The following is a 20,584-nucleotide window of genomic DNA, read 5'->3' on the forward strand; positions in this document are numbered from 1 at the left end:
CAACATACTTTTGATTCTTGACGACAACCTTTCAGATCTTACTGTCCTGTTTGTTATCATGCTTCACTCTTATTCTCCAGATGTGTTGGAGGTTATTCAACATGACTGATTTCCAGGATTAACAGAGGAAATGCTGGCCTGTAGAAAGGAATCACTAAGTAATGGTTTCTGGCACGCCTCGGCTTTACTGCCAAGCCAATCTATTGTGTCAGCAAGTGTGCTGACCATCATATGAATCTCAATAATAATTTCATGTCTGTGTCATAAGGAAAAAAGAGACCTTAACAAATGCTTGGGATTGTGGTGCCTGTGGCTATGGCAGTGGCACTGCTCAACCATGAGATATGGAATGAACTCTGGTTGGTAAGGAAAGGCCACTTCTCTATGTGGTATGGCTATAAGGCTGATGCAATGACTGACTGTTCACTGTTATAGGATTGTTCCAAGAACCAGTAAAGCAATAACCATGTCCTAAATTCCAACAATAGTGCATGTATATTTTAGGGGCCCTCAATGTAAGCATCACAGGACTTTCTTGGTTATTTGGAAGTACTGGGCTTGGGCCCACGAAAGCCATGACCCCTCATGAAAACATCAAGACATTAAATCCTTATGGACTATATAAAGTCAATTCCTTCCAATTGGTTTGAATTTCTAGTATTGCCATCTACTTTGGTGTTCATTTTTTAAATTGGCTCTCCAAGCTCCATATGAGTGTTATGGCACCATTTCCTGTAATCCTGCATGGGCATTGGTGTGGAAGGTGAAAACACTATGGGCTTTTCCTTGACCTGTGTTGGACACAATCCTTCTCAGTTTCCCTTTACAATTAAGACCTGTGAGTGGAGAGTGACCACCCAGGCAAGTATCACCTGGTTTATGTGGACGTTGTAGGCAAATGGACATTTCCAAACAAGGTGTGGTCTCTTGGTGAGAGTTTAGTCCCCGGTCTTTGAGCTGCTACACAGATCGAACCTTGCCACTCCTTTTAGCATCTTTGGTATAGTCAGGCTCCCAGGGACGAGCTTCATATATCACAGCAGTAGCTCTTCAGGATAGGTCATGGTTGTAGCAGTCTCATGTTTCCATAGACTGGATTTCTGAATCACGTTGCACCCTATTCCACCCGTGTATTCACTTTCACAATGGCTGCCATCATTCTTTCTTTCAGGGTGCCTTAGGAATTGGGACTCGAGGTTCCGGCATGCAGCTTAACTTGTTCCATTTTCTTAATACCTTACTGGTATCACATGCACTGCCTTTCTACGACTGCCAGCCTTTGTCTACTAGCAATGCCCATGAATCTCAATTCTTGTCTCATGATTTTCCTTGTCAATATATTTCGAAGCCGCTCCGCAGGCACTCCAGCACTGGGTGTCCCTCTCGTCTCACTCCCACTGCTTTCTGATGTGTTCCCATGCACTCTGGTTCCAGCAGAATTTTAATTTATCATGGTGATCCACTAAGAGGCCGGCTTAATAACCTGTAGTCTGACACAATCTCCAGGTATGCATCTGCTTCACAATGCCTTGTGGACTGACGTGACACTGTCTGACAATTTATCTCTTCCCTTTGCACTCAAAGAGCTTTTCTACATGCTCGACTGCTGCACCTCTGACATGACGCTGAAAAGGTAAAGAATCACAGATGTCGTTCTTTCTCCCTTACTGGGAATGTCCGCTCATCATGGAGCCTTTATAAATGCCACATGATTTAGTTAAACATTCCACGCAAATTTGATTCTGCTTGAACTATGTTTTATATGGGATTCTCTAGGTAAGAGCATGTAATTCCTTTTCCTTTTGTAGCCTAAGAAATACTGAAAATAATATAAGCTAAAAAATAAAAGCACCAATTCAGAGGCGCATAACCCTTTTGGAGAAAGACATTTTAAAAAGTAATATTTTAGCCTAACTGGTTTATCCTAGGTAGGAAGAAAATAAAGCAACGTAGGCACCTTAACACAAAGTCAGTAAGGATGCTTATGAGGACAGTGAGCTACAGAGGATATGAAAGAGATGAACAAGTTACTTTCTTACCTGGTAACGTTCTTTCGATGGGATGGTCCGACGACGTATTCCATATCTATGACAGGTAATTACCACAGCTGTGCTGCTTCGGAAACTTTTTTCAGCGTCTGCGTCCTGCGTCGATGCGCCGTCGCCGAGGACCTCCTCCGACGTCCGACGTCATCCGATGTGATAAGTAGGACGCACGACGCCCGTAGCCTCAGTTGTAGTTTTTTCCCCCGGAACGTGTGACATTAGTCTACTGCCAGTCAGACACAAAGCCTTGCGGAACGTAAGCTGCAATCGCATAAGAAATTCTGCAGCGGGGAAGGTAGGGAGGGAGCGATATGGAATACGTCGTCAGACCATCCCATCGAAAGAACGTTACCAGGTAAGAAAGTAACTTGTTCTTCGAGGGGATTGGGTCCTCCGACGTATTCCATATCTATGACAGACTCCCAAAGCAGTACCAGAGCAAGGAGGAGGGAAAGAATATAGAATTAAAATTTAGAATTGCCAATCAAATAGCAGAGCAAAGGACCGCCTTGCCAAAGGCCAGATCCTGTCCTCGGATGGAATCAAGGGAATAGTTACGTACAAATGTATGTACTGAAGCCCAGGTGGCTGCATCACAGATGTTGCGAATAGGAACACCCCTCTGCAGGGCAGTAGATGCAGCCATACCCCTGGTAGAATGGGCCCGCAAGCCAGCCGGTGGGTCCGTACCCGCCAAGCGGTAACACTCCGAGATGGCCAAAATAATCCAGTGAGACAAAGTCTGTTTCGTCACAGCTTGTCCCAAACGCTTTCCAGAGTAACCAATAAAGAGTTGATCGTCCACTCTGACCCGGGACATGCGTGAAACATAAAAGCTTAAAGGTCTCCTAGGATCAAGCCTATGGAGCCTCTCCTCTTCCTTACCAGGATGCGGAGGAGGATAGAATGCCGGAAGAACAACCTTCTGGGCCAAATGAAATTCCGAAACCACCTTCGGAAGAAAAGAAGGACGAACTCTAAGGACAACTCTGTCCTTGTGAAATACAGTGAAGGGTGGCTTAACTGAAAGTGCTTGTAACTCACTCACTCTGCGAGCGGAAGTAACCGCAACTAAAAACACAGTTTTCAGAGTTAACAGCCTCAAAGGGCAAGAATGTAAAGGCTCAAACGGAGCACCCATAAGAAACTTAAGAACAAGGTTTAAATCCCAACCGGGCACCAGGAAAGGTGACGGAGGGAACACATTAGTGAGCCCTTTCAGAAACTGTGAAATTAAAGGGATTTTAAAGTAGGAACACTCTTCAGACGAGCGCTTAAAGATGGACAGCGCCGCCAGGTAACCTTTAATGGTACCCACTTGCAAGCCCGTGTGGGCCAAAGAAAGTAAAAAGGACAGAACCATGGGGATGTCACATGGAAAGGATCCACATTCTGAACTCTGCACAAGTCGCAGAACTTACTCCAACGGCAACGGCACAGAGACTTTGTTGCTCGCCGTCGGGCCGAGAGCAACACCTCCATCACGTCTTCAGGGAGGTCCCAATCCTTATACCTCAACCTTTCAGAAGCCAAGTGTGAAGGTTGAGGGATCTGACCTCTGGATGGAGAACCTGACCCCCCTACCGTGAGAGCAGATCGTCTCGGTAGGGAAGACGACGTGGAGGGCAGATGGACAAGTCGAGAAGGTCCGGGTACCACGTCCTCCGAGCCCACGCCGGAGCAATGAGGATCATCCGGGAACCGAACTTCCGTAACCTCCGCAGCACTTGCGGGATGACGGGGACTGGAGGAAACGCGTACAGCAGCGGGAATGACCAATCCACCACGAACGCGTCTCCTAAGGATCCTTTTGGAGGAAATTCCCACGAGCAGAACCTCTCGCACTTCCGGTTGACACTGGAGGCGAAGAGATCCACTTGAGGGGTCCCCCAAAGGGCGAAGATCTCCAGGAGAATCTCCTGAGCCAACTCCCACTCGTGAGAGATCATGCTCTGCCTGCTCAGAGCGTCCGCCGTCACGTTTTCGTCTCCGGCCAGATGAACTGCCGAGATCGAAACTTCCTGCTGGATGGCCCAGAACTCGAGCTGCATCGCCTCCCTGCACAGAGGAAGTGACCCTGCCCCCCCCTTTTTGTTGAGGTAGTGCATGGCCACTGTGTTGTCCGTTAGGGTCAGGACACTCTTTCCTCGCACAGTCGGCAGAAAAGCCTTCAGGGCTAGCCTGAGGGCCCTCAGCTCCAACAGATTGATATGGAGCCAGGACTCCGACGGAGACCAACGACCGCTGACTGTGAGCTCGTTGGCATGAGCTCCCCATTCCGTGAGGGATGCATCCTTCACGATCGTCACCTCCGGCCAGGGAAGCAAAAATGGAGCCCCCTTCATCAAGTTGCCTTCGACGGCGCACCACAGAAGGTCCTGGGCGACCAAGGGCGGCACCTGAACCGGGTCCAACATCCTGCCGGAGGACTGCGACCATTGCATCTTGAGTGCCCACTGCAAAGATCTCATCCGCAGGCGAGCCTCTGGCACCAGATGCCATGAGGCCGAGCAACCTCAAGAACTCGAACGCTGGGAGCGTCTGGGCATGCTGAAACTTGTGCACCATCTGCTGAATGTGAAGAGCCCTCACCTGGGGAGGAAAACATTCCCCCAGGGAAGTGTCGAGCATTGCTCCGATGTACTGGAGCCGCTGTGTTGGCGTCAAATGGGACTTCTTTAAATTGAGGGAGAAGCCCAGCCTGTGAAGGGAGTGGCAGGTGACGGACAGATGATCCAGGACTTGCTCGGGAGTGCTCCCCCTGATCAACCAATCGTCCAGGTAGGGGTAGACATGAATCCCCCCTTGCCTGAGATGCGCTGCCACCACCACCATGAGCTTGGTGAAAACCCTCGGGGCGGAGGTCAATCCGAACGGCAGGACCCGAAACTGAAAGTGCGAGTCGCCAACCGCAAACCTCAGGTACTTCTTGTGCTTGGGATGGATCGGCACATGGAAGTAAGCATCCTTGAGGTCGAGAGACACCAACCAGTCCTGAAGCTGAAGGGCCTGGAGGACTTGAGAGAGAGTAACCATCTTGAACTTGTCCTTCCTGAGGAGTTTGTTCAAACCGCGCAAGTCCATGATGGGTCTCAATCCCCCGTCTTTCTTCGAAATCCAAAAATAAGGGGAATACCACCCCTGGTTCCTCTCCGCTACAGGCACCAGTTCTATGGCGCCTTTCTCCAGCAGGGCTTGAATTTCCTGCGCAAGGAGCGGATCCGGACTCTGCTAAGAGAGGTTCCCCGGTGTATTGTCGTGAGGCCTCTGCCGAAAGGGAAGACAGTAGCCGTGGGTTATGATCTCCAAAACCCAGACATCTGAAGTAATAGCACGCCCACTCTACAAGATGCTGCGCCAGCCTTCCCCCAACCGGCGAACCATGGGACCTGGCCTCATGACTGAGTGGTAGCGGCTGCGGCGTTACCTGAGGGCAAAGAGGCAACTGCCCGAGCGGCCTTGGCACCACGGGTACCCTGTCGTCCACCTCTGGTACCCCTGCGTTGGCCTCTTTGACTGCCAGAACCTCTCACTTTACTGAAGGACAAGAAATAGCGAAAGGAACCACCCCTCCATTGCTGTCCCCTAGGACGAAAAGGCGGAGGTTGGCGAACTACAGCGCCCAACGACTTCGCTGCAGCTTTGGAGGCCTGCAACCTCTCAAGGCTCTCGTCAGCCTTGCTGCCAAAAAGGTGTTCACCGTCAAAGGGCATGTTGAGGAGCCGGGACTGCACATCAGGAGCAAACCCCGACTTCCGCAACCACGCAAACCTGCATATCACGGTGCTCGCCGCCATGGACCTGCTGACGCATTCAGCCATGTCCAAACCCGACTGAACGGACTCACACATGGCATCCTTACCATCCTGGACCATAGCAAGGAAACCATCCCGTTCGTCCCCTTCGGGAATATGTTCAGCCGCTAACGCAACACAGTTCCACAGAGTGTGTGTGAAACGAGACAAGGCACAAATGGAGTTGGCCGCCTGAAGCGCCATACCACCTCAAGAAAACACTTTCTTCGCCCAGCCATCAAAACGTTTGTCGTCCCTATCAGGAGGGATGGTAGGGTACGACGCCTGCTTTGCCGAGGCCGTTGCCGCCTGCACCACCAAACTCTCCGGAGTGGGGTGCCTGGTCAAGTAGCAGGGGTCGCTACCGGCTGGATGGTATTTTTGCGGCAAGGACCTGCCCACCGCCGGAGACTTTCCGGAGCAGTCCAAGCCGCCGCCACCCTTCTCTGTAGAGCCATATGAAACGGCAGTACCGGGTCAGTTGGGGGACCAACATCAAGGATGTCCGTGAGATCATCCTGCACAAACTCCCCTGGGGGAGCAGACCATCCCAAGTACTCGGAGACCCTAGCCACAAGGCGCCGGTACGAGGAATCGGCATGAGAGCCAGGCTCAGGTCTACAAAACTCTACCTCCGGAGAGGTGTCCAGTCCACTGGCATCATGCAGTGACTGCCTCAAATCGTCAAATTCACTATGGCCCGAGACCATCTCATCTGGGACCTGAGTAGGAACCAGGCCATCAGAATCCTCATCCACCTCCGAAATATATTCCAGGTGGTGAAAAGAAGGCACCCGAGAGTGATTGCACTTAACCAGAGCCTTCCTAGGGGGTTCCCCCATGCCACGGGGTACCTCCGACACCCCAGCCTCGAAAGTCGTCGAGGGCGTCGAGTGAATCGGCGCCGGCGTCAAGAGAACAGGCATCGGTGCCGAGAGGATCGGCGTCGAGTAAATCGGTGTCGACGTCAGATGCAGCGCCGCCAGCATCGACGGCGTCGACACAGTCCTCGAAGCCGGAGCTCCGAGCGTGTCCGACGACCTGAGCGTCGACGGCTTCGACGACTTCCTCGGAGCCGGAGCCTCGAGAAAGCCTGTCGACGCCCTCGACGCCTCAGGCGTCGATGTCTTCCTCGAAGACATCACAGGTGCACACGGTCTCGAACGCGTCGAGGACCGGGACCTGGAACGGGTACGTCGAGAACGAGTCCCCTTGTCCGAACGGGACCTCTCCTGTGACTCATGCCGACCACTCTTGCGAGCGGTGTCTCTCGACCTCTCACGGCCGACCCCACTCGGGGGCGCGGACGGCTTAGTACCCTGCGACTCGAGAATCGCCAGCATTTTCTTCCCGAAGGAAGCCCATTCCTCTGGCGTCGCACGGCTGGTGGGGTAAGCGACGTGCCGGGCAGAGTCCTCAGAAGAGGACCTGGAAGACTACCGCTGTCGGTGCTTCCGAGAATGCCTCGAAGAGGCCGAGGAGTGGCGAGACCGACTCCTAGAAGGAGACCCACGAGACTTCCGACGACGACGCGGAGAGTCACCTCTCGAATCATCCGTCGAAAGCCCCGCAGACTTCGACTTCCGGGCTTTGGACACCCTACCTACTGACAACTTCTTCTTACGTTCCCGTAAGGCTTTGGATGTGAGCGACTGGCAGTCGATACAGTCATCCGTGTCGTGGGCCTCCCCGAGGCACCAGAGGCAGGCGTCGTGCGAGTCCGTCACCGACATCTTGGACCCACACTCCCTGCACTTCTTGAAGCCCAGACGTGGGGTCGAAGACGAAGTAGAAGACATCTTCACACAAAGGATTTTCGCACAAAAACGAACAGGTTTGAAGAACCGAGAAGAACAGAACTCCAAAGAGTCGAGGCATAACCGAGATTCACGAAGCAACACGTTTGCGGAAAAAACGGAACTGAGGCTACGGGCGTCGTGCGTCCTACTTATCACATCGGATGACGTCAGACATCGGAGGAGGTCCTCGGCGACGGCGCATCGACGTCATCGACACAGGACGCAGAAAAAAGTTTCCGAAGCCGCACAGCTGTGGTGATTACCTGTCATAGATATGGAATACGTCGGAGGACCCAATACCCTCGAAATGCAGGTAAGTAGTGTAGAAATGTAACTACATTCATTGGATGTGGGCTGCCAACTTGTTTAGTAAATTCTAACTCTATAGCAGGAAAAATTGCAAGGGCTGCAAAAGCAAAACACACTCTTGAGCAATAGATCACATCAGGCAGCATGTTACAGATATCATAGCCACACAAATCCGACCATTTGAAAATGTATGACCCATCCACAATGTCTTAATACAACTGGAAACCAGTAACATTAAATCAAAAAACTGAAAGGGGCAAATAGCTTACCTTTGACCATATTATCCCCAGGGGCTTCGGCCTGGTACATTTTGTTTTGATAACTCTGGTTGGTGTCAGTATATAATCTACAGTGAGATCATGATCATCAACCAGTTCTTCGGGAATATCGACCACCTAAACAAAATTGAAAGAAGGAATTTGTGAATTGATTTCCTGTTAGGTGTCTGGAGACATCAGAAGAGTCTGTGATCATTTCTTGTGTCTTCAAAGCATGCATGAAACAATGAGTACAGATTGCATTTGCCAATAAAGCAATGAGTCATTAGATTTTCTTTCAGTATTTTTATCGGGTGCCCTACTTGAGTTTGCAACAAAGTCAAAGGGGAAAACAACTGGGAAGTCACAATGAGCCATTTCATAAAAATCATAAAAATTGCAGCAAAGGTACATTGTGAATGTTTGTGCTTAAGTGCAAAAGTTATATCTGTGTAATTTCCATCATTTGTATTTGGAAATTCAAAATAAAGAAGTAAAAACAAGTAAAATATCCTTTACATATTTCTTTTACACTTCCGACCACTAATTAGTTTAACTGCCTGACACAAAAACTTGCAGCAGGAATTTACAATGGATGTTAATGTAATGTGCCTGTTTAAAAGGGGCGATTCCATTGGTTCACCGCCTGTATGAAAATCTCATGTCTACGGTAATCCTGGCAGATTTGACAAGCACAGCAGGAAAGGGGGCTCACCCTAAATCGCATATCAAATCATGTAAAACCACCCGAATCGGTATAAGTGTTGGTAATCATTGCTGCTACTTTTACCACCACTTGTTACCAATCCAGTGGTTTAGAAAATGACCTGCATTGATTCTACCCTGCACTTTCATGAGAACCTGATCGAGTATCATTAACCGACATTATGAAAATATTTCTTAGCAGACCTTTTAAGTAATCATGCAAAGCAATACATTTACAGAAGGAAGTGGCTTTGTATTACATACATTTTAAAAAGATAAATGCGGGCAACAGTACTTCAGGCATGGCATCCCCAAAAGAGCTGAGGGAATTGCTTAATTTAGCCTATCCTAGTTAAGCACACACAAACCATTTACGTGCTGATTTTGTTGAAATTTTAGATACCAATGTCATTTTAAGTAGATGAAAACAGCTATTAGTGAACACTGCTACCAACATGAACATGGAGTGTGCATCTCAAAACAAACAGTTGTTCAAAACAAACAGTTGTTACTGCACTGTTAGGATCTCGTAAAACAATCTCCAATTAAGTAAGCTTATTACAAACCTAGTTTAAATCAAAAGACAAAGCATGTGGTTATTTTTTTATATAATTACTAGCAAAAAGTACCCATAATCCGCACAAGTTCCTCAATTGTTGAAAATCAATGATCCTGTGGGTCGCTGTTCCAAGTCGTTCATCGCATGATGTGCTTTGCACTCTGAAGTGAACTGCACTGAGAATGGTCACGTGTGGCTGGCTGACATACCCGGGAGCAGACGTAGAGGGGGAGGCGAGTGTTGGCGTGCTGCAGCATACTACGACCTTCTGTGCGTCTCCCCACCTGTTGCCTTTTCTGGTCTTGTTAGAGGTTTGTTAAATCATAGACTTATATTTTAGAATAGCAGTGGCCGCTTCTTCTGTCAATATTTTATTAATTTGGAAGCGCAAGGACAGAATATTGCGATGGCCTACTTTGGAAGGGGATTAATATTACTGCTTCTCGGCATTGGTGAGCTGAAGATACAACGCGCCTAAGTCCTTTTTATATTCCTTCTTTCGTTTACACACATACGCAATGGCGTGACCTCTTAAATATATATTTTTCATTATCACTTTAGCTTTAAAAGCATCCCAGTTTTTAACCATAAAAGTATCATCATCTCTAGTATCAGAAAAAAACTACTGTTGGAAGTTGAGAAATCACTGAACAAATTTTTGTTGAATTTCCATCTACCCGAATGCTGCTTAAAATCCAAGAGGTCAAGAGTAGTTATAACCATTGCATTATGCAAAATAACTATATTCGCAATTAAGGAACCAATTACAGTATCCCAAAGGGACTTAGCAGCAAAAATATAATCCAGGCGTGAAAGTGCATCATGGGGCAGTAAATTAAAAGCGTAGTCAAAAGTTCACGGGATGAGAAAGCCTCCATGTAGCAACCAGGCCTACCTCCCATATACAACAAACAAATCATTTGTGGGATTTAGAACTTTTAAAGATACATTTGGATCTCCCATCGAGGAACGGGTCTACAACATTATTAAAGGGGTAGTTCGCTCAAACATTTTATTGTTTAAAAATATTGGGCATAATGGAAAATATCTATAAAAAATATATATATTTTAACCTTTTAACTGCCATGGGTTTTCCCCCCCAGTGCCAAGGCCTTTTTTGGTGATTTCGGTATTTCGCCATTCGATGCCTTCTAACATTTTCTCCTTCATTAACCCCTTAAGTACCAAGGACGAGATACCTCGTCCTTGGCACTTAAGGGGTTTAAGTTCCTATGTAAAAGTTTGGGAAATCAGCCTCAAAGTTTTCACTAGGAGGCATCCATTTTGTGGATTTCAGCGACCTCTCGTGTTAATGTTAAGCTCTGCTCTCGCAGAACTAATCAAGCAAAAGCCCCCTACTGGGAGCTTTTGCTTATTAATGCCTGAGAGCAGAGCATGCCTTTATTGAGGCGACAAAATGGATACCTCCAGGGGAATACGAATCCACACTTTGAGGCCGATTTCCCAAAAATGTTACATATCAACTTTAAAAAATAAATCTTTGTTATAGATATTTTTCATTATGCCCAATCATTTTAAACAATAACATTTTTGAGCGAACTACCCCACTAAGTTCACAGAGGGGGGTCTGGGAAACTTTCTACCAGCACGAACACAGCCCATTGACTTGTTCTTGGGTGGATGGCCCCTGGGAGAGTCTCAACCAAGTCTTTAGCTCACTGTTCTTTTCACAGAGAAGAAAAGTCCCCGCACATCAGTCTTTGTCCTGCCCAGGGGCAGTCCAGCAGCAAAATGCTAGGCAATTCTCCTCTGAACAAGAGTACCACAGCAACCCCATACACGTGTTACAGCTTAGCAAAACAGAGGGGGGTCTGGGAAAAATATTTTGTTGAGACTCTCCCTCAGGCCATCCACCCAAGAACAAGTCGATGGGCTGTTTGTGTGCTGGTTGAGAGTTTCCCAGACCACCCTCTGTTAAGTTACAAGGGGAATCCAGACGTGGACCCCTTGCTCACTGCTCTTAGAGAGGCACAGCTTCACTGCACTGATGATGCCCAACTAGGCTGAAACACGTGTATGGGGTTGCTGTGGTACTCTTGTTCAGAGGAGAATTGCCTAGCATTTCGGTGCTGGACTGCCCCCTGGGCAGGACAAAGGAATGATGTGCGGGGACATTTCTTCTCTGTGAAAAGAACAGTGAGCTAAAGATTTGGTTGAGACTCTCCCAGAGGCCATCCAACCAAGAACAAGTCAATAGGCTGTGTTCGTGTGTGTAGAGAGTTTCCCAGACCCCCCTCTGTTTTGCATACCCTTTAATATCACCACAGACAATAAGGTAATTGAGATTGGATTGTAGTATAATTTGTCTTATGGTATCCCATAAATCCAGGGTCAGGCATGGTTGGGCCATACATGCTCATTATGGTTACAACACTTAGTCCTATTTGTAATTTACCCCAAACCCATCGTCCATCAATGTCGGCGCTTTGACACAGAATGTTATGGTGAAAATTCTTGTTAATTAATATAGCTACTCCATTTTTCCCCCCAAAGCCAGACTGGCAATCACATCTTGAACCCAAAAGTTTCATAGATTCAGACATGGAGAAATGGGTTTCCTGAATGCAGACTACAGAGGGGTTAAATAGGTTAAAATGGGAGATAATCTTATGTCCCTTGATTGGATTATTGATACCTTTAATGTTCCAACACTGTCACGATCCTACTCGCCTGCCACCCGGCACCGCTACATGCGCCTTTGCCTTTATTTCCTTCTTTTACCGCTGCAGTTTTGGACTAATCTAATTGCATGTTCCATTCCGGCTTTTGGGTTAAACCAGCAGATGCATTCTGGGACATGTATGCTGTCCAAAAGGCAGAGGGCTGGAGGAGGCATACTAAATACATTTGTTTGCAGCAAGCTACTAAGAGCTGCAGAGGGCCTGATTGCATACACCTGTTCCAAGCTACTGCGGGCTAGGCTTCAGAGAGCTGGAGAGCACTTGATTAGAAATCACTGCTGCAGGCTACTGAAGCCAGAGCTGGGCTTAATTGAACACAGCTGCCAGAGTCTGCAATCAGCTCCACCCTGCTGGCATGCTGGCTGGGAGGACCTTTATAAGCCCACTTTGAATAGAAGCAGTTGCCAGTCAACTGCTTCCACTGGGAGTTTGTGCTGGTGCTCCTCTGGGCCCCCACCTGGCGGCTCTGCCACACTCCGCTGCCTTCCACCCTGCTCCTCTGGGCTCCCACCTGGCAGCTCTGCCACACTCCGCTGCCTTCTGCCCTGCTCCTCTGTGCTCCCAACTGATGGCTCTGCTGCACTCCGCTGCCTTCCGCCCTGCTCCTCTGGTCTCCCAACTGCTGGCTCTGCCACACTCCACTGCCTTCTGCTCTGCTCCTCTGGTCTACCACCTTGCGGCTCTGCCCCACTCCGCTGCCTTCCACCCTGCTCCTCTGGGCTCCCACCTGGCAGCTCTGCCACACTCCGCTGCCTTCCGCCCTGCTTCTCTGTGCTCCCAACTGCTGGCTCTGCCACACTCCACTGCCTTCTGCCCTGCTCCTCTGGTCTATCGCCTTGCGGCTCTGCCCCACTTCGCTGCCTTCCGCCCTGCTCCTCTGAGCTCCCACCTGACGGCTCTGCCGCACTCCGCTGCCTTACGCCCTGCTCCACTGGGCTCCCGCCTGACGGCTCTGCCGCACTCTGCTGCCTTCCGCCCTGTTCCTCTGGGATCCTTGCCTTGCAACCGGCCTGTTCTGCCCTGTACCTGGTTATTTCTTTCAACGCTGCTTTCCACTTGTATACATCTTGGTCCACTGTGGTGCCTCCACTTGAATCCGTTTTACAGTGTGACCCTGGGATCAGATAAGGGAAGACTTCTGTTGCCTTCACCTAGTCAGTTGAAGTCTTACCTACCTCAGTATATGGTCTTTCAGTTTTACCCTTGCACTGAGTACAACAGTTTCCTCGGCACGCCTAAATCATAACGTTGCTGTATGACTGTTGTTAAGAGTAATCTGCTGGTACCTATCCCAAGGGCTTTCCTTAATCCATGGAGACCCCTTATCATATTCCAGTACACCCTTATTTCTGATCAATCCATGTTGCCCAGTGTACTTGCTTGTCTTTGCCTTTTCTCTATTTCTTTGTTTACAGCCTGCTCCTGCAGTTCCTGTGAATACCTGATTCAACTAACAGCTTGATATGTACCTTTAATCTGTTAAATGCTAGCATTGTCTCTGGAATCTCCCTTAATCTGCTTGCATACAGTGAGATAAAGCCTCTGCCCAGTGCTCTCCGCCTAGACTTGTGACAAACAAACACATTTAAACACCATTATGAGACATTAAGATTGACCAATGTATACAAATAGATACATATGTGAAAATTGTATAACAGAAATAGCAAGTGATCCAGGCAATTCAATATTGAAAACTGACACAAAGTTTGTGGGAGATACACCATTCCATGAAGGGAAGAGCAAGACACAAAGAAGAACAAAGAGGGACAAGGGGAGATGAAAAAACTTGGCATCAATATGACTAATAGATCAAATAGTGAGAACAGATTTAGTACAGTATAGAGCATAAGAAGATCAATGTTCTTCCATTGATGGTCATTTTTAATGTGCACGGATGGTAGAGACGGTTCTATGTTCTTATATATGCAGGTTTTTTGCAAAAGATTTTCAGCCCACATTTTTTAAAATATATTTGGGGAGGTTCCTCCTGCAAATCCCCCTTTCCTTATCATCTAGTCCCTATTCCCCACACCCCCATACTCCTTATATCCTGTTACCCACCCCCCACCAAAATTCCATGGGTTTTTTCACCCGAACATTTTTGGCAAAAACGCCATAAAAAAACTATGCAAAAACGTTGTACTGTAGAAATCGTATCTGGCGTGGAGTTGCTTCAAAGCCGGTCGGCAGGATAGGAATTATTTCCTGCGCTGCACCGTTTTCTTTGCCACATCCTGGGATATATAAATTCTACTGCCATGTCAAACACAGGTTTTTCTTTCCTTGGCCTTAGAAACGATCTGTCGTTGGGTGTATTCCAAGAAGATCACAGTATATGGTGCACAGTGCAATGGTTGAGAAATGTATATAGGTCCAATGTGGTGCACCCGTTGAATGTCAAGTGTAATGTCAGGCGGGATATGAAGCAAAGCTGGTAAAAACAAAATCTAAAAATAGAATGGCGTCATTCCCCTCACACCGCTCAGGTAGGCCAGAAATACGCAGATTGTCATGTCTGCCTCTGTTTTCTAGCTACACATTTTGCTTTTGCAGATCTTTAACAGCCTTTTCTAAATGAACCACTCTGGCTAATATATTCTGTTCTCCATTTCGCCCATCCTGGTTACAAATGCACTCCATCTGTTGTCTAGCTGTTGTAGATTTTGATTTGTGGCTTCAATAAAAGGTTTAAGTGACCTTATTTCTTGCAAAAGTACATCCATATCAGGATCAGTAGATGAAAGCGGGGGAGGAGATCCACTTTTTGTCCTTCGGAGGGGCCAATGCTTGTAGGTCTTCAGTGACAGGAAGAACTTTTGGACCACCTCTGCCAGAAGCCATATTTAGTAATAAAATGTACTAACAGGCAGCACATACAAGAGTCAGGCTTGTCAGGAGAAATAATAAGTCAGCCACAAACGAGGGAGTGAAGTGAGTTACAAGAAAAGAAAAACCTGCCATAATAAGGCGCAATTGCAAAATAAAAGTATGTTACCACAAGTATAACACCTCCTGCATATTCTTATTTAACCATAAAATGGCACTGTAAGAGATAGAGAGGCCCGACCTAGTTCGACCAGCAACGCTGCGTCACAAATGCCTTCTCCACATAATATGATGAGCGGCCGCCGACAGCATCAACAACGGCCACAGAGTTCAAAGCACACAGAACCGGTCTTCGGGAGCTGCAAATTCATCGAAAAAGGTATGGGCATGACACTGACTACAAGACAAAGCAGGTAGGGAGAGCTAAAAGTAACAGTTGATAGATTTGAGCATTGCAGAGCAAATATATCATCGTAGCGGGCAGAGACATGCGTTCAGGCAGCCATCTTCGTCGGTGCCAAGCCATGCTCCCAAGACCATATCTTAGGTTTTGCTAGAATTTATTTCCAGCCCCAACTCATCACACATTTTTGGGCAAAATGGTGAAGTGATGCATGAAAACGTGCTGGACTAGTTGACAGAAGAATGGCCTTTTTAGCAAAGAACAAAGCTGGAATTTTCTCCTTCTCTAGGCGTGGGGAATAGTGACCAAACTTGGCAAGGTCCTCAATAATAAAAAATTGATGTATATACAGAACAAGAGGGTTGCCTGACCCCTCTGGTGACAATTAAAGGTTTGGTTACGTCCCCTTCCAAACTCCAGCAGACTACCGCTTTAGTGTTGGAATATAATAGTTGGAGCGGCTTCATGAAGTTGTCTGGTATGTTCTTGGCACGCAATACCTGCCATAATAAACTTCTAGGCACACCGTCAAAAGCAGTTTTCAAAATCGACAAAGAATCCATACAGTTTAGCCTTGGTTAGGACTGCATGTTTTTTGCACTTACATATGCAAGCAGAAACCCTGGTCCAATGTGCTCAAACCATATTGGAATTCCGCCTGCATATGATTCAGCAGCCCTCCAGAATCGACCCGGTCCTGAAGATGGTATAACAGTGCTTTAGCAAATATATTCCCCAAAACATCCAATAAGGATATTGGCCAGTAAACGTTCTGGTTGTTCCCTCACACCCTTTTTGTATATGGGAAGTATTTCGGCACTGTGCCAGGAACTGGGTTTCGTATTCATGGGTAGCACTGAGTCGAAAGCTTGCATTAGAGCTGGGGCCCAAAATCTTAGGTTCTCCCCTGAACAAGTCAACTGGGACTTTGTCGGGTCAGTCGCTTTTGCTTGCGCCAATGTTTTAATGTCTGCCTCAATCTCCTTCAAGGTAAACTCATCGGCCCACTTGGACATTGCCCTCCAACTGCTATGGATGCACCTGCCAGTTTAGGATTCTCATTGCCATGGGAATTTTTGTACAAGCCTTAAAAGTGCTTGCACCACATACCTGGGGTTATACAAGCCTGAATCCCTGTGTCACCCTTCAAATCTTATCCGTTGCAGATTTCCTGAAGCTGGCAGAGTCACCCATCTTGGCAGCCAACAGCATATTATCCCATTTATCCCTGAGGATTAATTAGATATTTATAATTACCTCTCAGTATACAGAGATGATCCCCATCCACCACTAAGTTTGACTCTAAATATAAATGCAGCACTTCCTTGGCCCCCTAAAATCGCTATCATACCAGGCCCCTCTCAGCCTGGTGTGCTCCTTAATTATGGGTTTGGAGCTAGTGACCAAGGGTTTGATACACTTGATACATTTGTCGAATTCCACAATCACTTTCCTATCTGAACAAACACTAGATCCTATCTGTTCAATATGCCCAATAATAGCGCTATAAATGCCAGGGATCCGATTCCTTTGTTCCATGGATGACCCTTACAGCGAGCATGGCCATTCACAGCTTTACCAAAGGCATTGGAAGAGTTCTAATCCATGGTCTCGATTTTTGCCTTTGAAGTAAGCAATATGGGCTTGTGATCACTATCATGACTATCTATAACCATGAAGCCATCAACCAGGTGCCACTCACAGGCCAGGAGTAGTGCACAGTTAATCCTGGACCTGGGAGGCACCCATTACAGGCTCGCAATTCAAGATTATACAAGATCGTAGTGGTATCTAACGACCTGCTGTGGATACTGGTGGGAGGGCTTGCTGCCAGGTAGGGAATGCGCCAGGCTGCATTTTGATCTTTCCAGAGGCTGTATAACCATTTTAGAGGCTCTAACCAGACATTACAATACACCATAACAATGAGCTGAAAACTACTAACATCGATACTCTCTCATTTGCATACACACAATTGTAGGATGGAGACGATACTTGGCGTTTTTGTATCATTAGGTCTATTATGCACATTGAATAACAGTAAACTTCTGTCATCTGAAATTTTTATCACAAGTTGCTGCAAGTCAGGTGCGCCAGTACTAACTTGCTCGACAGCCCAATTTAGACCTGCCTGCACCCAAATCAAAAGGCCCCCATAGGGTCTCCTCCCCCTTTGTCCTATGTAGTAGGACAAAGAGCCCTGGATTTCAGCCTTGTCCATGGCCCACATCTCTTGGAAATTAACAAGGGGGGTCCTGGGAGTCCCTCTGCCAGACATTAATCCTGGTTACGAGAGACTTACCCAGAGTCTTTAGCTCACTATCTTTCACAGAGAAGAAATATCCCAAACATATCAGTCTTTGTCCTGCCCTGGGGCAGTCCAGCACCGAAATGCTAGGCAATTCTCCTCTGAACAAGAGTACCAACAGAAACCCCAGACACGTGTTTCGGTCTGGTTGGACCTCATCAGTAGGGTGGATCTGTGCCTCTCTAAGAATAGTGAGCAAGGGGTCCACGTCTGGATTCCCCTAGTAACTTAGGGTGAGACCCAAAGTTACTTGAATATGTAAATTAACAAGGGGGGTCCTGGGAGTCCCTCTGCCAGACATTAGTTATTAGACCCCCCTTGTTAATCTGCATATTCAAGTAACTTTGGGTCTCACCCTAAGTTACTAGGGGAATCCAGACGTGGACCCCTTGCTCACTATTCTTAGAGAGGCACAGATCCACCCTACTGATGAGGTCCAACCAGACCGAAACACGTGTCTGGGGTTTCTGTTGGTACTCTTGTTCAGAGGAGAATTGCCTAGCATTTCGGTGCTGGACTGCCCCAGGGCAGGACAAAGACTGATATGTTTGGGATATTTCTTCTCTGTGAAAGATAGTGAGCTAAAGACTCTGGGTAAGTCTCTCGTAACCAGGACTAATGTCTGGCAGAGGGACTCCCAGGACCCCCCTTGTTAATCTCCACATCTCTTGGAGACAAATTGCGTTAAAACCTTCCAAGAACTTACACCACTCATTATCAACAAGGTGTTTTTTATCCTAGCAATATTCCAAGACAAAACTTGTAACTTTTGTACAGTTGAGGGGCTGGAGAACCAATAGATGAACCCTCCATTTTCAGTGTACTTTGCTTTCCGATGAGCTTTGGGGGGTTTATTCACCCAGACGTAGCTTGCTGGTTACCCATCAGTAGGCTTGCAGCTCCATCCATTATGGCGCGAGTGTGCTGTAACACGGGTTGGGGGATATTGGCTGTGAGAATTATCATAGATCAAGGGGGTGTGTATGGTCTGTACTCTATTGAGAGCAACCCCTGCACAAGCCACGCATTCTTCATGAATACCTGAATATAGTCATCAGGGCAATTTGGCAAATATTGGCGTTTACAATGGATAATGTCTTTGCAGATCACGGAAACGCAGCCCTTTTTAAAACAGATCCAATGGATTGTCTTATTGATAAGTATTTCCTGGCTTTCACGGTACCCATTTGAGATTCTTGGGACATTTTACATTACTAAAAAATGATCCTTACTCCCCCTCCCACGAGTTCCCCTCAATAGCTTCCTGTCATCCCTCCTCAATTGGCTGGCCATATAGTCATTTTGCCTCAATTTGGGAGACGGTCATCAAGTGAAGAGGGGAGGCGGCCCAATCTACTAGGGATTCTATGTTCCTCATGCCTTTTAATAACATCAGTGATTGCTCTGGTCCGCTCCATTGCATCTTGGGTGTTTGGAGCCCTTGCTTTGAGGCCTTTAAACTTTTTCCCATTAGCATGGTCAGAGTAAGAATTCTCATATCTATCTTCTACATCCTTCCCCATTAAGTCAGCAATGCTGCAAGGTAAGCTCTCCTCACTGCTTTGTTTCCCAGGGGTGTGCGATTTATTATTATATAATTCATCCACCTTTTCCCTTAAATGACCCACAGAAGCCTTTAACTGGTATATCATTTACTTTAAGGATTTTTATTCGACAATCATTTGGGCAGGCTTGGTCCCTTCAAGGCATTTGCCTGTCAATTGTGTTGTGTGCCTATTAACCTTATTCACATTCGGGTTTTTGGGTGCGCCTCTTACACATTTTTGGTGCAACTTTCTTAGTCCCGTGGGGTTTGATTCATTTAGTGCTACAAGTCTATTTTCTTGAGGGATAATGGGGGAAATCAGTTCCCTGTCATTTTCTAGGGGTTCGGGATAATTCTGGGTTGGATATTTTGTGAGGGATGGGGCCAAGGATTCTTCATTTTCCTTATTAGTTGAGTGTTCGATAATGCATGGCAGAGCCGGTCTGTCCAAGTTTACTTTGCACACAGGCAAAAAAAAGTTCCTGCCTCCTTCACCTGCCCTTTTCTCAGTTTCAAAAGCATCCAGAACCTCTTTCTGAGGTCCACCATTCTTGGCCCACAAAGATAAACCAACGGTTGGGATTCCTGAGGGCAGGCCCTAACTCAGCTATCCGCATTAAATTGTCATCATCAATTGCACAATTACACATGAGAGGCTTGTATTCAGGAGCTTTGTTACCACCTTCGGTCACACAGAAGTTCACTTATTCCCGTAATAAGTACATTCACTTCTATAATTGGCTAAAACATTTTATATATTTTCTTTGAGCCCTTCCCCGGAGAAGTATGAGCCACTGCTTTCCTTTTGGACATTGTCAACAATTAAATGTCAGTTGCTGACCACAGTAGCAAATTAGAATGTAATCTAACATGTCTTACATTTAAACATTTAAGCTAAATAAATTGCTAAAATTTAAAATCTCGCCAGCCAGTGTATGTTAAAATCATAAATAACACACTAGTAATGGCCACAAAATAACACCAAATTTGGGATGGCGCACCAATATGTATGCAGAATATGTACAAAATTGCAATTTAAAACTCAAATGACGTTGGTCAAATATTACCAATTGCCTGCTAACAGTTGTTCCAATAAAGTACTTGAGCAGCTGGCGGCTCTGTCAGAACTGTGATAAAAAAGAAGATGTCATCACTTCCTCCCCTGAGCTAGCTTCTTCCCATGTGGCCAATGGACGGCAGCCACTACCTGATCTGACCCTGGGGGCGGCTCTTTGAGGGACCCCACATGGCAGAAGGTGACCCCAGGAAGGGGATGGCATTGTTGGAAGAAGTCGCAAACCCCCTTCCCTTTTAGCGGTGTTTGTTCTCTG

General features: G+C 47.0%; 1 protein-coding gene across 2 annotated transcripts in view; it reads right to left on the reverse strand.

Annotated features, from left to right (window-relative positions):
- The window catches only part of MTHFSD (methenyltetrahydrofolate synthetase domain containing), a 536,715-nt gene that overhangs the window by 85,252 nt on the left and 430,879 nt on the right, over positions 1-20,584 (reverse strand). For both annotated transcript variants that reach the window (XM_069636557.1, XM_069636565.1), the window contains exon 8: positions 8,217-8,342. In XM_069636557.1, coding sequence (XP_069492658.1) covers positions 8,217-8,342 — 126 coding nt within the window. The remainder of the gene's footprint in view (positions 1-8,216; positions 8,343-20,584) is intronic.

The sequence above is a fragment of the Ambystoma mexicanum genome, chromosome 1q, assembly GCF_040938575.1.
Source record: "Ambystoma mexicanum isolate Mex_15411 chromosome 1q, UKY_AmexF1_1, whole genome shotgun sequence".
Taxonomy (NCBI): Eukaryota; Metazoa; Chordata; class Amphibia; order Caudata; family Ambystomatidae; genus Ambystoma; species Ambystoma mexicanum.